Source organism: Lethenteron reissneri, chromosome 26, assembly GCF_015708825.2.
Source record: "Lethenteron reissneri isolate LAM-NWPU_2019-01 chromosome 26, ASM1570882v1, whole genome shotgun sequence".
In the NCBI taxonomy this organism is placed as follows: Eukaryota; Metazoa; Chordata; class Hyperoartia; order Petromyzontiformes; family Petromyzontidae; genus Lethenteron; species Lethenteron reissneri.
The window spans coordinates 13,856,706-13,873,630 of NC_083804.1; the positions used below are offsets into that span (position 1 = coordinate 13,856,706).

Consider the following 16,925-nt stretch of genomic DNA (forward strand, 5'->3'; position numbering starts at 1 on the left):
ACCAAGAAGACCTTTGGTATTGTTTCTTGTTGTCGCGGCAACGTTCTTATCGTATTCTGGTCGTGCGCGTGTCACACACCGCCCCTGTGCAGTAGTAGCACCTCACTCATTATTATCTGGCGATTCACAACTAAGGGGCCGTCCATAAATGACGTCACGCGATTTTGAACGATTTTTGACCCCCCCCCCCTTTGTCACACGGCGTCACAAAAAGTCATACCCCCCCCCCTCAAATATGACGTCACAAAGCTCTGCCCCCCCCCCCTAAAAAAAAACATGATTCAAATCGCTTTAAACTATTGTCATTGCAGTGCGTATTTAATGTGGCTCTGCACTCTGATGTTGTCGGAGAAAACATTTATATTTAATTAAGTAGAACGTGTTGTCTATTTATTTAAAGTTGCGCATTTTGATGTGACGTCAAATTTCTCAACCCCCCCCCCCCAGGTGCGTGACGTCATTTATGGACGGCCCCTAACCAAACAAAAGAAAGACGCAACGCGTTCGTCAACAACACTGCATGGCCCTTAATCTGAATAAACACACACACACACTGGATAAAATATATGCTGTGTGTGGACGATAGAAAGCTGTCAACCCCTGATCAGTGCCCTAATCTCATTAGAGACCAATTAAGACATTGATGATCACCCCGTGCCCCTAATACATCTTCAACGTTCACCCTACAAAAGTCCCATCACAAGGGAGAAACACGAACAAATAGAAATCACCACCACTACAAAGATCCCCCGTATAGCCTTAACAGACTGTGGGGGCAAGTGCTGTTAGCGAGCACCTATGAAGGCCGGAACAGTACACGAGGGGGTGGGTTAGCCAGCACCACGCCCGACCGCCTTTGTCTCCCCAGTGGCGATGTTTACACACCGCACTACTCATTTCAAGCTGAGTCGACCTAGGGGAGGCCCAGGACCGGTTCAGATAATCGTCACTGGCGGTGTTGGCCATGAGCGGGAATCGAACCCGGGTCGCCAGGTTCATAGCGCAGCGCGCTAACCGCTACACCACCGCTCCCACTACACTCACCACTGCACCCCCGTCAACCCCTCATCAGTGCCCTAATCTCATTAGGGACCAATTAAGACATTAATTGGTCACCCCGTGGCTCCTAATAAACCTTCAACGTGCACTCATCACGTGGAATAAAACACAGACACACAATTTGTTTGGCCCGGAACGAAACGGCTGTACGTCCGTATGGACCTGAAAACTCAATCTACCCGCACGACAATACGGGGTATAACCGTGTGTGCGTTGACGCGGCGTTAGGACAATAGACGACGTTTCGGGCAGTGGGACCTCCCGCGGAGCACGTGGCCCATATAAGGCTCGAGCCGCGTTTCCGGCGGAGACGGGAAGTGACGTCACGGTGAGAGGCCACGCCCATCGCCCCACGCCCAGAGCTTGCAGCGGAGCCGAGCGGAGCACAGGTGGGGAACAGCGACTCGGTGTGTCTCTGTGTGTGTCTCTGTGTGTCGATCTACACACACAGAGACACACACACAGACACAACTACACACAACTACACACAGAGACAGCGACTCTGTGTGTCGATCTACACACACACAGAAACACACAGACACAACTACACACAACTACACACAGAGACAGCGACTCTGTGTGTCGATCTACACACACACAGAGACACACAGACACAACTACACACAACTACACACAGAGACAGCGACTCTGTGTGTCGATCTACACACACACAGACACACAGACACAACTACACACAACTACACACAGAGACAGCGACTCTGTGTCTCTGTGTGTGTCGATCTACACACACAGACACGCACAGACACAACTACACACAACTACACACAGAGACACATAGAGACACACAGAAACAGCGACTCTGTATGTCTCTTTGTGTGTCTGTGTGTCGATCTACACACACAGACACACAGACACAACTACACACAGAAACAGCGACTCTGTATGTCTCTTTGTGTGTCTCTGTGTGTGTCGATCTACACACAGACACACACAGACACAACTACACACAGAGACACATAGAGACAGCAACTCTGTATGTGTGTGTGTCTGTCGATCTACACAGAGACACGGAGGCACACATAGACACATACATAAAGACAGCGACTCTCTGTGTCGATCTACACACAGACACAACTACACACAGAGACACATACACACAGAGACACATACACACAGAGACACATACACACAGAGACACATACACACAGAGACACATACACACAGAGACACATACACACAGAGACACATACACACAGAGACACATACACACAGAGACACATACACACAGAGACACATACACAACAGAGACACATACACACAGAGACACATACACACAGAGACACATACACACAGAGACACATACACACAGAGACACATACACACAGAGACACATACACACAGAGACACATACACACAGAGACACATACACACAGAGACACATACACACAGAGACACATACACACAGAGACACTACACACATACACATACACAGAGACACATACACACAGAGACACATACACACAGAGACACATACACACAGAGACACATACACACAGAGACACATACACACAGAGACACATGCACACAGAGACACATACACACAGAGACACATACACACAGAGACACATACACACAGAGACACATACACACAGAGACACATACACACAGAGACACATACACACAGAGACACATACACACAGAGACACATACACACAGAGACACAGACACACAGAGACACAGACACACAGAGACACAGACACACAGAGACATAGACACATAGAGACGGCGACTCTGTGTCGATCTACACACAGACACAACTACACACAGAAACAGCGACTCTGTGTACAGCTACACATAGACACAGCTACACATAGACACACAGACATAGAGACACAGCTACACATACACACAGAGACAGCGACTCTGTGTATATCTACACACAGACACATAGACACAGCTACACAGACACAGCTACACATAGACACAGACACAGCGACTCTGTGTCTATCTACACACAGACACAGCTACACACACAAACACAGAGACGGCAACACGTGATGCACGGACGCTTAAGATGGTGGCGAGATGTTAACTCCCTCGCCCGGTCTGCAGGAGGTCGTAGGTTCAATCGATGTACCCTGACGACGCCTGCTACGTATTTGGAGTTTGCGTGTCTGTCTCTCTCTCTCTCTCTCGCTTCTGTCCCCGTGGGTCGTGTGGATTTCTCTCCAGGTCCTGCGGGTGTTTCCACCTCTCCACATTCAGAATCAACGCCACGAGTTTAGAGTATGTGGCTGCTCTGCTGTGAATGTCCACGTGATAAGTCACTGGGTTGAGCTATTGTCGTGTGTGTGTGGGGCTCATGTGCAGGGTGTGTGTGTGTGGGGCTCATGTGCAGGGTGTGTGTGTGTGGGGCTCATGTGCAGGGTGTGTGTGTGTGGGGCTCATGTGCAGGGTGTGTGTGTGTGGGCTCATGTGCAGGTGTGTGGGGCTCATGTGCAGGGTGTGTGTGTGTGTGGGGCTCATGTGCAGGGTGTGTGTGTGTGTGGGGCTCATGTGCAGGGTGTGTGTGTGTGTGGGGCTCATGTGCAGGGTGTGTGTGTGTGTGGGGCTCATGTGCAGGGTGTGTGTGTGTGTGGGGCTCATGTGCAGTGTGTGTGTGTGTGTGGGGCTCATGTGCAGGGTGTGTGTGTGTGTGGGGCTCATGTGCAGGGTGTGTGTGTGTGTGTGGGGCTCATGTGCAGGGTGTGTGTGTGTGTGTGGGGCTCATGTGCAGGGTGTGTGTGTGTGTGTGTGGGGCTCATGTGCAGGGTGTGTGTGTGTGTGTGGGGCTCATGTGCAGGGTGTGTGTGTGTGTGGGGCTCATGTGCAGGGTGTGTGTGTGTGTGTGTGGGGCTCATGTGCAGGGTGTGTGTGTGTGTGTGTGGGGCTCATGTGCAGGGTGTGTGTGTGTGTGTGGGGCTCATGTGCAGGGTGTGTGTGTGTGGGGCTCATGTGCAGGGTGTGTGTGTGTGGGGCTCATGTGCAGGGTGTGTGTGTGTGTGGGGCTCATGTGCAGGGTTTGTGTGTGTGTGTGGGGCTCATGTGCAGGGTTTGTGTGTGTGTGTGGGGCTCATGTGCAGGGTTTGTGTGTGTGTGTGGGGCTCATGTGCAGGGTTTGTGTGTGTGTGTGGGGCTCATGTGCAGGGTTTGTGTGTGTGTGTGGGGCTCATGTGCAGGGTTTGTGTGTGTGTGTGGGGCTCATGTGCAGGGTTTGTGTGTGTGTGTGGGGCTCATGTGCAGGGTGTGTGTGTGTGTGGGGCTCATGTGCAGGGTGTGTGTGTGTGGGGCTCATGTGCAGGGTGTGTGTGTGTGTGTGGGGCTCATGTGCAGGGTGTGTGTGTGTGTGTGGGGCTCATGTGCAGGGTGTGTGTGTGTGTGTGTGGGGCTCATGTGCAGGGTGTGTGTGTGTGTGTGGGGCTCATGTGCAGGGTGTGTGTGTGTGTGTGGGGCTCATGTGCAGGGTGTGTGTGTGTGTGTGGGGCTCATGTGCAGGGTGTGTGTGTGTGTGTGGGGCTCATGTGCAGGGTGTGTGTGTGTGTGTGGGGCTCATGTGCAGTGTGTATGTGTGTGTGGGGCTCATGTGCAGGGTGTGTGTGTGTGTGTGGGGCTCATGTGCAGGGTGCGTGTTTGTGTGGGGCTCATGTGCAGGGTGCGTGTGTGTGTGGGGCTCATGTGCAGGGTGTGTGTGTGTGTGTGGGGCTCATGTGCAGGGTGTGTGTGTGTGTGTGGGGCTCATGTGCAGGGTGTGTGTGTGTGTGGGGCTCATGTGCAGGGTGTGTGTGTGTGTGGGGCTCATGTGCAGGGTGCGTGTGTGTGCGGGGCTCATGTGCAGGGTGCGTGTGTGTGTGGGGCTCATGTGCAGGGTGCGTGTGTGTGTGGGGCTCATGTGCAGGGTGCGTGTGTGTGTGGGGCTCATGTGCAGGGTGTGTGTGTGTGTGGGGCTCATGTGCAGGGTGTGTGTGTGTGTGTGGGGCTCATGTGCAGGGTGTGTGTGTGTGTTGGGGCTCATGTGCAGGGTTTGTGTGTGTGTGTGTGGGGCTCATGTGCAGGGTTTGTGTGTGTGTGTGTGGGGCTCATGTGCAGGGTGTGTGTGTGTGGGGCTCATGTGCAGGGTGTGTGTGTGTGGGGCTCATGTGCAGGGTGTGTGTGTGTGGGGCTCATGTGCAGGGTGCGTGTGTGTGTGGGGCTCATGTGCAGGGTGCGTGTGTGTGTGGGGCTCATGTGCAGGGTGCGTGTGTGTGTGGGGCTCATGTGCAGGGTGTGTGTGTGTGTGTGGGGCTCATGTGCAGGGTGTGTGTGTGTGTGTGGGGCTCATGTGCAGGGTGTGTGTGTGTGTGGGGCTCATGTGCAGGGTGTGTGTGTGTGTGGGGCTCATGTGCAGGGTGCGTGTGTGTGTGGGGCTCATGTGCAGGGTGCGTGTGTGTGTGGGGCTCATGTGCAGGGTGCGTGTGTGTGTGGGGCTCATGTGCAGGGGTGTGTGTGTGTGTGGGGCTCATGTGCAGGGTGTGTGTGTGTGTGTGGGGCTCATGTGCAGGGTGTGTGTGTGTGTGTGGGGCTCATGTGCAGGGTGTGTGTGTGTGTGGGGCTCATGTGCAGGGTTTGTGTGTGTGTGTGTGGGGCTCATGTGCAGGGTGTGTGTGTGTGGGGCTCATGTGCAGTGTGTGTGTGTGGGGCTCATGTGCAGGGTGTGTGTGTGTGGGGCTCATGTGCAGGGTGTGTGTGTGTGGGGCTCATGTGCAGGGTGTGTGTGTGTGGGGCTCATGTGCAGGGTGTGTGTGTGTGGGGCTCATGTGCAGGGTGTGTGTGTGTGGGGCTCATGTGCAGGGTGTGTGTGCGCGTGTGTGGGGCTCAAGTGCAGGGTGTGTGTGCGCGTGTGTGGGGCTCAAGTGCAGGGTGTGTGTGCAGGGGGCGTGTGTGGGGCTCAAGTGCAGGGTGTGTGTGCAGGGGGCGTGTGTGGGGCGTGTGCGAGGGGTGTGACTGTGTGTGTGGGGCGTGTGCGGGGCGTGGTTGCAGGGTGTGTGTGCGCGTGTGTGGGGCGTATTTTGTGCGGGGTGTGACTGTGTGTGTGGTGTGTGTGCGGGGCATGTGCAGGCAGGGTGCCCAGGAGGTGCCTCTGCTTTGTTCCTGCCCCGTGCTGTGAACTTAGGCGCGGCTCAAACGCCATCGTCGCTTTGTGGAAAGAGCACGGCTTTTTACTTTCACTGGGTTTGTTTGTCTTTGTTTCTTGGGGCGTAGTCGTTGGGTGTCGTTAATTGTGGGTGAGGTTGGTTTGGGGTCTGGTTGGGTGAAGTTTGGGTCTGGTTTGGTTACGTTTTTGGGTCTGGTTGGGTGACGTTTGGGTCTGGTTTGGTGTGGGTTGACTCCGGATGACACGAGAACTGAGGTTTGGTGTTTGTCTGGTTCGTTGTGGCCGAGTGCGGTTGGGACTGGCTAGGGTTTGGTTCACTCTGGATGATGGGCGAGTCTAGATCCGATCCGGCCCGGCTGGGTCCGTTTCTTGCTCGGGTCTCCATACGGAGGAGCGTCTTTGGCGCTGCTGGGTGGGATGGCGCCGTCCATCGCGGTGACGCGAGCCCAGCGCTGGCTCGCGTCACCCAGCGTGGTGACAGCTGCGGGGCCTTCACGTGCCTCCCCTTCTCTCCACACGCTGCCCGAGCCTCCCCGAGCCTCTTCCATGCGGTGTCGTCCTTCCACATTCCTTCCCTGCTCCCAACCCCCTCTGTGCCTCCCATTGTCTCCCCGTGCCTCCTCCTCAAGGCTCCCTGTCCGCCGTGGCTCTGCGGGCCAATGCCATTCCGCCCCACGTGGGCTCCCTGTCCCCACCCCCCCCTCATCCCCATGGCTCTCTGTTCCTCTTCCTGCCTTGCCGTTACCCTCCCTGTACTTCCTCTCCGCGACTCCACTGGTTAAAGGGTTATTATGAAAATGTGTTCCTTCACACGGTGCGCGTAATAATGTTGGGCGGTTCACCGGTTGAGCGAGTGAGTGGCGAGCGAGTGGCAGGTTGATAAGTTCAAATCCTGGTTTTGGGGGTTGACTCTGCCCATCTTTCCTGCAGGGTCGATAAAATGCGTACCGCTTTAGTGCGAAAGTTCACGGCGCTGTGGCTGTCCGGTGGAGAGACCCGTGACCCTCCCTGCGCCCCGCCATTGGAATGTGGAATTTCCACCACTGGCTCAGGGTTGTAACAGGGGAGACGTGCACTGCATCAATGCTCGTTTTGTGCAAAAAAAAAACTAATGCGGACCCCAACACACGCAGGCACGCACGCACAGATCCCACATATAACCCTAATGCGATGTCTTGATGCGTTGCACAGAAATGCGCGCTATGAATAATGAATGATGATGAGGACGACCGTCAGGGCGAACGCCGTTAGCGGAGCGCCCATTGAGGGCACCGCGATGCGGCAGCTGTGGAGTTGAGGCGGCGTTGGGCCTCGGCGACGACGCGTGCCCCGACCACCTTTGTCTCTCTAAACCCAGCCCTGATGTTCAAGTCAAAACAACAGCGACAACAACCCACGTGCACCGCCGGCGCGGCCACCACGCATTCCCCGCATCGCTCCGAGTTGCAGTTTGAGCTCGGGTGTTGATTTTTGTTTTTTTGTTTTAAACGCTCCCAAGGTTTATTTTTTTGGGGGGTTGGAAATGTGAAACGTTTTCAGAAATGGAGCACGGCGGCCATGGCAGTCGCGCGAAGCTTCGCGAGCTTTTTGAAGCGGATTAACGAAGGAGGGAAAAAAAATATCTCCTGAAATAATAATAGCTTCTCGATATAATTGGCCCTTTGTGTAAACGAGCGGGAGGAGGAGGATGTTATTCGCTGCTGGGCGGCAGGACGCGGTAATTTATTTGAGCCAAGTGGGGGGCCGGGGGGCGGTGAGTGGGTGAGTCACGCAGTTTAAATAAAAGCTGTCATTCATATCACCGCTTTCACCCGATTCGTAAGACGCTCCGGGAAATAAGACGCACGCCGAAAACGTCTGTGGCCCCGTGCCGGGTGATGCTGCACGAGTCTGGTGAAGCGCGTGCGCCTTACTCGGGTAACGTAACACACATTAACAAAATTGTTAATTCAAATTCAGGGATGGGAGGGGTGGGATGGGAGAAGGGGAAAGTGCGTCTTATAATCGGGAGAACACGGTGCTTGTTACCATATCCGGCAGGTGGATGGCACGTAGCATCATGTCATGAACCCGGCAGCCTGAGTTCGATTCCTGCCCCGTGGCCCCAAGATAAGTTGGGGAGTGATATCCATACAGGCGTCTTCACCAACCCACGGTTGATCGTCGTGGTGGTGTACGATCAAGCAACCTGCTGAGACTGATACTGATACGTGTTCGGGGGGGGGGGGGAGAGGCCTTTCATCCAGCAGTGGATTGATGGAGGGGTGTTTATTATCGTTGTGTATGATCTAACAACGTGGTCAACTTTGTGGAAAGAGTGTGTTTTACTCTCCGCCTTGCGTTTTCGGGTTGCGGCACCGCGTGTCGTTGGGGCACGATGTCTGACGTTCCGCGCCACGCACTGCGAGCTTCTGCGGGGGAAGAATCGGTGCGGAAGCGTTGTTGTGCGTCAAAATCGCTGTTGGCCTGAAGCCAACGGTGGAAATTCCACATTGTTGAATTACTAAACGGTGGGGGAGGGTGAAAAAAAAGTTAATATTTTCCATTGCACGTCGTAACGATTGCGACTGACTTGTCGTCGTCGTCATCAGCCGTGGTCAATTTACTGCTGGATGAAGGCCTCCGTAAGCCGCCACCACCACCTCACTATCCCCGCTGATAGGATGTAAACAATCCATCCGGCAGTCCGCGCGCGAAATGATTCCATCAAAACTGAAACTCTTAAACTAGTTTTATTTCTCCTTGGTCATTTCACCAGGTAAGGCCTGCTGAGCTATACAGCTCTTTTTTTTTAAGCGACCTGGCTATCATAAATGATAGCTCAACGAAGTTGGCTTAACGAGTAGAAATGTATTGCAGCCAAATACTGTAAATGCTTGATTCTAGATATGGAGTGAAAAACCGGAGGACCCGGAGAAAAATACATGTGACCAAGGGGAGAACATGCAAACTCAAAAAATATAGCAGGCGTCAGGGTCGGGATCAAACCCATGAAACCCCTTGTATACCTGGCGAGGGAGTTAACATCTCACCACCGCCAGTGGATGTCCTCTTGAACGCGTTTCGTTACCTCTGCTGCACATTTCTTGACCAAAATTTTTTATAATAATTTCCTGCTGCTGCTGCTCATTGTCAATCCGCTGCTGGATGAACGCCAGCCCCCATCCGTGGCGCCTGTGCGCGGGGGAGGTGGCGGGGGGCGGCTGTGCCGTGTTCGAATGACCGATAAGTGCATGCCCGGCGACTACAATGGGGGCATCTGTTGTTCAGCTGAGCGGTTATTCGCTCGCGAACTGACGGCGATTGTGCCCGGCTTTTATGGCGACGTTGGGTTTGGGCTTTTTTTTCTTTTTTCCCCGCTTGTCGCGCACGCGCCGATGTTCGGTGCTAACCCAAGCCCGTCTCGCCGACGTGCGTGGTCTTGGTTCAGCCCGTGCCAAACCGCAGCCCGGCATCGGTATGCGCGGAGACAGAGGCCCTGCCGGGTTACTTTGCGTGCCAAGAATTCCCTCCCCGTTCGCCGCCCAAAGAATCCTGCCAGGGCGGTTGAAGTGGTGGCGACGGCTGAAGTGGTGGTGACACTGGGGTGGTTAAATTACAGATGGTAGTCATTATGCCCCGGTGGTTAAAGTATTTGGTGGTGGTGGTTAAAGTGGTGGCTGAATCAGTGGTTGTGGTAATGCTTTGATGATTTAAAATTGTGGTGGTGTTTTTGGTTGGGTCGGTAAAACTGGTGGGTGGTGGTGGTGGGATGATTCTGGGCCAGTGAAAGTGGTTGTGGTGGTGCAGCTGGAGTCTCCACTGCTGGGCTTGTGGATTGCGTTGTGTGTGTGCACGCAAGAGGTGGTGACTTTCGGGGTTAGTAGAGCAAGTAGGTTGCTGTCTTTTGTGCGAGTTGAGGGGTAGCGGTAGTGTAGCCCTGCGCTACGAACCCGGCTACCCGACTTCGATTGTCTGAACCGATTCCTGGGCCTCCCGTAGGTCGACTTGGCCTTAAATTAATTCCTGGTGCGGTGTGTAAATGTCACCACCTAGGGAGAAAAAGGCGTCCAGGCGTCATGCTGGTCACCCACCCCCTCGTGTGCTGTGTCGGCCTTCAAAGTTGCTCGCTAACAGCACTTGCCCCAACAGTCTGAGACTATATGGCATATCTTTGTCTTTTTGTGTGATTTGTCTCTGGTAATGCCTAATTTATTGACACTTTTTAAAATAATGATACTTATCCTAGGGTTTAGGCCGCACCTGCAAATAAAGGACCCTCCTAAAAATGAGGCATTAAATTCAACAGGGCTTTTGACGCAGTCTCATCGGACGCGCATCCATTTTGAACGTTTTCCGTCCATAACACAGTATCACCATCCGTGATAGTTTATTATTTTTTGGGCTAGACCACGTCAACGATCGCTGACCAAAAACGTGTGTCGTCGTGAACCCTCGGCCACCCGACGCAGCCGAACAAATTCTGATTCGAAATGGGTTGGCTACGTACGGTGCGAAAGAAGTTCAACGTAGGTACATACGCACACAACGCGCCAACTGTAATTGTTTCGGTTGGTTCAAGGATTATCCTAGATTTGAAGCTTTTGTGACGGCAAGGATTCATACTCTTAGAGTATCAGATACTCTGCTTTGCTGTGCCTTTTTACACCTGATGAAGGAAGCTTGTGTTGCCTCCGAAACGTCGTGATTATTTTATTTCTATTATTATTTCTAATATTATTTATAATTTATTTTTATTATTCACTTATTTTTACCTACGTGACTTTACCGAAAAAACCAAAGAGTATCAAGGATAATTCTTGCAGCCAACTTCAGCAGTTGGTACTCGTGATGGTCCAGTACGAGCGAACTTGTAGTCGTCTGGCTTCCTGAGGTTTGGTTTTGTTTGTTCCGACTTCCCTGAAGATGCTTTTTGCCGCGGCTATCTTCACTCTTCTGTCCCTGAACGGATCGCCGGAGAAATCACCGATTCTGCTTTTCGGGCTCTCAAATGCCGAGCACCACATGGACATCTGCTAACGTCACCACACTCCTTGTAGGGACTGAATCTTTGAGCTGCAGTGAACCAATGATTATGCCCCTTAGATGTATTATTGGGCACGATTGTACCCGGTAAAAATAATAACTCTCCAAACGAAACGTGACGCGTATATTTAGTCGAGCGGTGAACTGAAACAACAACATGAACATGTATAAATAATAAGTATTAACAATTCTTAAAGCAACTCTGAAACCGGCGTTCGCTTGTTGGGTGGTGGACGGTTTGACAACACAAATTTGGCCGGATGATTGAAGTGGCCTAACCCCGACGCCCAGTGGTGAATTTGTCACGTGGCTATTTTGGGGTCTCTGTCCAATTGAACAAAAAACAGTCGTGTTGATCGTAGGGTAATTTCCGAACGTTTGGGAGACTAGGAACAGCAGCGCTAAAAGGATAAACTTTAAAGACAAGTACAGGGACGAGTTTTGCTCTGGGACTGTCATTGGAATTGGGAGGTGGTGGGAAACGAGTGGGTGGGGGGGACGTTGGGGGAGGTCATAGTAACTTTGAGATGTTAACTACCTCGCCTGGTATATATGGAGTTCGTGGGTTCAATCCCGACCCTGACTCCTGTATTTTTGGAGTTTGCGTGTCTCTCTCCCTGTCATCGCTTAGCCTTTCCGGGTCCTCCGGTTTTCCCCCTCTACATTCAAAATCAACATCGCGCATTTAGAGTATTTAGCTGCTGCAATAAATTTCCACACGATCAGCCATTTTATTCATTATCTGTGGTCAGGTCACGTCTGAAAAAGAAACGTATCTCAGTGGGCCTTTAATAGTAAAATGAAATGGTAGTTTACAGTTTGAATAAAAGCGCAGCGTAACGTGCAAATCGCCCCATTTGAACCGTGCATCTTTCAAGCTAGTAGTGGCATTGAGGCCTGCGCTGTGAGCAGTGGCTATAAACGGAAGAAGCACAGAGTGTTGTGCAGACACGGGAAGCTAAGAAACAAGGAAGCTTCTTTCCTTCTTGGTGGTATGTGGGAGGTGGTATGGGGGGGAGTGGGGGTTGCAGCGTTTTGGGCGCTGCGCTACGAACCTAGCGTCCCGAGTCTTGATTCCCACTCGCGGCCAACACCAGTGACGATTATCTGAATCGATTCTGGAGCCGCTCCCCCTAGGTTGACTCGGCCTCAAATGAGAACCCGGTGCCGTGCGTGAACATCATCTCCACTGGGAGAGACGAAGATTGCCAGGCGTGGTGCTGGCCACCCACAGCCCTCGTGTGCCAGGGGTGCCGGCCTTTCGCAGGTTGCCGCTCGCCTACAGCACTTGCCCCCTAACAATCTGTTACAGGCTACACGGGGGTGGGTGGGGCATCTTTGGTGAAATGATTAGCTCGGTGGACTTGCCGATACGAAACTTAGCCGGTTCTGATTCCGCCTGCCTTGGCGCGGCCGTCAAAACGTACACCGCCGCCTCCTGCCCACTCGGTAGGACGGATGGGTGCAACCGCAGTCAACCTGCGATTGGCGGCAGGCCATGTGTGGTGCGTATCCCATCGCCACCCCCGCCAAGGCATCTGGCCGGCGTGGACGAGTAGGCCAACAAAGCTCCACGGTGCGGCCTTTCTCTGCTTAGATTCCCCCCCCCGCCCCGGCAGCGGAGGCCCCTTTCGCGGGTGGTGGTGGCGCGGCGGCGGCGGCGGCGTGAGCCAAGCAAATTGCAGGGAGCTGCTGCACCTTTTACCCGTTATGAGTGAATTTCATTTATTGCTTGCGGTTGAGATAATGGCGGGCTGGGAGAGGGAGGAGATGGGGAGGTTTGCTGTCTGTACGCGTGGTGTAGCGGTTAGCACGCTGCGCTACGAACCCGGCGACAAGGGTTTGATTCCCGCTCAAGGCCAACACCGGTGACGATTATCTGAACCGGTGCTGGGCCTCCCCTAGGTCGACTCAGCCTCAAATAAGTACCTGGTGCGATGTGTAAACATCGCCACTAGGGAGACAAAGGCGGTCGGGCGTGGTGCTGGCCACCCACCCCCTCGTGTACCGTTCCGGCCTTCATATGTGCTCGCTAACAGCACTAGCCCCTACAGTCTGTTCAGGCTATATGGGGGTTCTTTGTGTGTAGACAGTGAGAGATGCTTGGCACATTGGAAAGCGTTGGGTAATCCGTGCACGTGTGCGAGGCGTGGGTTTATCGCTTTTGGCCCCTTGTTTTTTTACAATCGGAATATTTGTTTATACTGGAGTAGGAGGAATCTGAGCCGGAAAGTTATTTTTCACCGATACCCAGCAGGGGCACGGGGTCAGAACATCACAACAACAACAAACGATACAAAGGCACGTTAGGAGTGCAAAGTATAGGAAAGGTAAGAAAATCACTGAAAAAATATAACAAAAAATATTTTTTTTTTGCCTTACTAGGTAAAGTTATTACCTTCTTTTTTCAGAAGGCGACCTGGTCATCACAAACGACGGCTCGATGGAGTCGCTCATCGCGTGGAAATTTACGGCGGCTGCTGAAAATTCAAAATAAATTTAGAAACGCGCGTTTTACAAATTTAATAAACACAGCGACGACTTGGCAGAGGCGACCTTTTTTAGCGAGAGCGGTCGAGCGCCGATCACTACGCATGCAGTTGGGGGGTGGGGGAGGGAGCTCGCGGCGATTTATTTATTACTTTAATTCAGTATCCCCCCCCCCCCCCCCACAGGTCCTTTAAACATTTAACGGGGAGGCCCGGTTACGCGAGTTCGTGCCCTGCATTTTTTTTTGCTTTTGCTTGTTGTTGCATGGAGCCACAGCGATCGGATTCCCGCTGCGATTGGTTTTCCACCGCGGGAATTTCCTGTGGGAACTTTTCCGCCGATTTTCTTTTTCTTTTTTTTGCGTTTCTCGTCGTTTTCCGTCGTCCGTCAGCCAGGGCCCTTCCACCGCTGGTCGCAAGGCCCCCCTCCCTATGGCATTGCCGCCATCGCTGCCTCTCGCGATCCTTGCGATTTAAAACGATAACACCGAGCACATGCCCGTCTCCTCGGAGGACGTCGTCTCCGACGCGTTCCATTCCTCGGCTGCCGCTCCTGGGCGCCACGGTGGCGAGATGTTAATTCCCTCGCCTGGTCGTGGGTTTGATCCCAGACCCCCCCCCCCCCCCCCCTTTATATTTGGAGTTTGCATGTCTCTCTCCCAGTGGTCGTGCGGATCTTTCTCAAGGTCCTCCGGTTGTTCCCTCCAAAGTTAGAATCAACGTTCATTCATATTTATTTGGCTGCTATATATGTCCACACGATAATCGGCCACTTTGTTGAGCGATCGTTCGTGGTCAGGTCGCTTCTGGAGAGCTATTCAGCTCGGTGGGCCTAACCCAGTGAATAAAAATAGTCGTTTAAATAGTTAATTTGATCATTTTTGGCCACCGGATCATCGTGGACACGTCTTGCCCAAGCCCACTCACTCTTCTCAAGAGTCAATATGAACGTCGCCATCTCTTGTGTTGTTCTCTGATGCGTCTCTATTCCTGTTTCCGCCTCTCCATGTGATTCCAAGCGCGCAGTCAGTCTCTCTCTCCGCCTCTCCAGTTTTCTCCACGCTTCTGTGCGCACTTTTCAGCGCCACAACCCAGCGACCTGAACATATCAGTTCCTGGCCACAGCAATCATCTATATTGAAAAACTCATTGCTTTCAGAGCTGCCTTTTGTTGTGTTTAGTTTGTTCTTTCCCCCGCACTTCCGATTTAGCATGGTTGGCTACGTACGGTGCGAAAGAAATTCAACATGCATACGTGACTTCTGGACCCTGTCCCATGAGGCACTCCCCTAGGTCGACTCGGCCTTAAACGAGTACCTGGCGCTGCGGTTTGTTGAAAACATCGGCACTAGGGGCGACGGGTGGGGGGGGGGCAGCGGTTGGAGGGGCGGTGCTGGGGGTTAAAGTGCGTCGTACCGTGCCGTGCCAACCTCGTCCTCAATAGGCACTTGCCTGTGTAGGCGACATGATGGTGGGGGGCTGGGTGGTGGGGGGGAGGGGGAGCACCTTTTCCTTTGTAACCACCTGCACGCTCACTCCATCTTTGGGCGGCTCGCCCCTCTCGCCACGCGGTGTCCGCGATGCTGCAACCACCGCGGCCCTTTCATGGCCGTCCCCACCGACCGACCGGCCGTCGGGCGAGAGACGCGGTCGCGGGTGGGCGTCTAAATATTTACTCGACGCGCCGCGGAACGCTGGAAACAACAAGAAGAAGCACGCGGGTCGTGACCTCGTTAATCTGCACCGTCGTCGCCGTCGCTTCGTCGCCTCGACAGCCGCTGCGACGATGTAACCGAGCGCACGTCCGCCGTCACCCCCCCCCCCCCCCCCCCCTGTCTCGTTATCGGCCGTCTGCTTCGCTGCCTTCTCGCTTATTCTTGTCCGCACAACCCCCAAGCCACCGCTCCGTCTCTACATGCATTGATGCATAGCCTTTAGTTGGACGGTTGAGGCACGGACTGTTTCGTCACACTGACACACTGTGTGGAACCACTGGTATTGTCTCAGGGCCCAACGATAAGCCAGGTCACTCTCTCCTCGCTCGGTCGCTCGCTCACCTATCGACCCACCCACTCAGTCACTCACCCAACCACTCACCAATTCACTCACACGCTGTCACCCATTCAGTCACTCAACTCTTCACTCAACCACCCACCAATTTACCCACACACTTGTCACTTATTCTGTCACTCACCCACTCAGTCACTCACCACACTGCAGGTCACACCACTTCTAGCCACTCTTATGGAATTCCCCCCCTCTCCCTTCCTGGTCTCATTTTCGCCAAAGCTCTCCGTGTAACCCCGCTCAAATCAAGACGTGTGTTTTAAAGCGTTTCTATTTAAACTTTGACCGCGCCTATTGTTGCTGGCTGCTTGACGTATTCGCCCCTTTGGCCCTGTGCTCTGCAACTGTGTGCTTTTTTTAAAGTAGAATGTGTGCTTTTTTTTTAAGTAGAAACAAAAAATGTGAATAGAAAGATCAGACGAGATGAGAGAAAGGGACATTCTGGACGGCCACAGCAGACTGGACGTACGACACCAGCGCACACGAGGCCGTACGGTACAAACGAGGTCCGAGCGAGAAACCGCGGGAAAAAAAATCCAACCCATGAAAAATCGCAATTGACACCTGATGACCGAATGACTGTTAATTACAATGAGTTTGTTTTCATGAATTACAAAAAACAACTGCCATTAAATAAATAAATATCCCAGCAGGCCGCTGTAACCGTACGGTGTTGCTTCGTAGTCGTCAGGTTCGAGGGGGGATTTTGTCTTCAATTGTCCGGGGGACGAGAAGTCGGCGCCTCTGGTGCCGTGGGCGGGTCTCGCGCGGTTCACATTTTGACCATACTTCACCCAAGCTTGGTCAGCGCGCCAGAGGTGGTTGGGGAAAGGCGGCAAGCGTTGGCGTGGGGGACGCGGGGCGCGGAGAGGGGGCACGGTGGACGTGGTGGCGGGATGGGGGTGACCTGGCATCGCCTGCTGTCAGAGTTCACCTAGCCTGGCACAAGCAGCACCGTGATGACGCGTCCGCCACTTGGAAGCGAATGGCGGTTATCGTCGTTGTTGTGTGCTTGTCACGCGCGGTTGTGGTGATTGAGCTGTAAAACTTCAAACAAAAATTGTTTGAACAGGTGAGGCCCACTGATCCATCTGGCTCGTTTTCAGAAGCGCTCTGGCCCTCACAAATGATAGCTCAACGAAGTGGCTTGGCGT

The 16,925-nt window shown here is 53.3% G+C and overlaps 1 protein-coding gene across 3 annotated transcripts in view; it reads left to right on the plus strand.

Moving 5' to 3' along the window:
• The first annotated feature begins 1,368 nt into the window (after positions 1–1,368).
• Positions 1,369–16,925, plus strand: part of LOC133348056 (rho GDP-dissociation inhibitor 1-like) — a 46,266-nt gene continuing 30,709 nt past the window's right edge. The window contains exon 1 of one of the 3 annotated variants that reach the window (XM_061560894.1): positions 1,369–1,448. Coding sequence is in view for 1 of the 3 variants with exons in the window: in XM_061560893.1 (XP_061416877.1) it covers positions 8,068–8,107 (40 nt within the window). In the remaining 2 variants the exon portion in view is untranslated. Of the gene's footprint in view, positions 1,467–8,052; positions 8,108–16,925 lie in introns of those variants that run through there. The other 2 variants (XM_061560895.1, XM_061560893.1) reach the window with 2 other exon arrangements.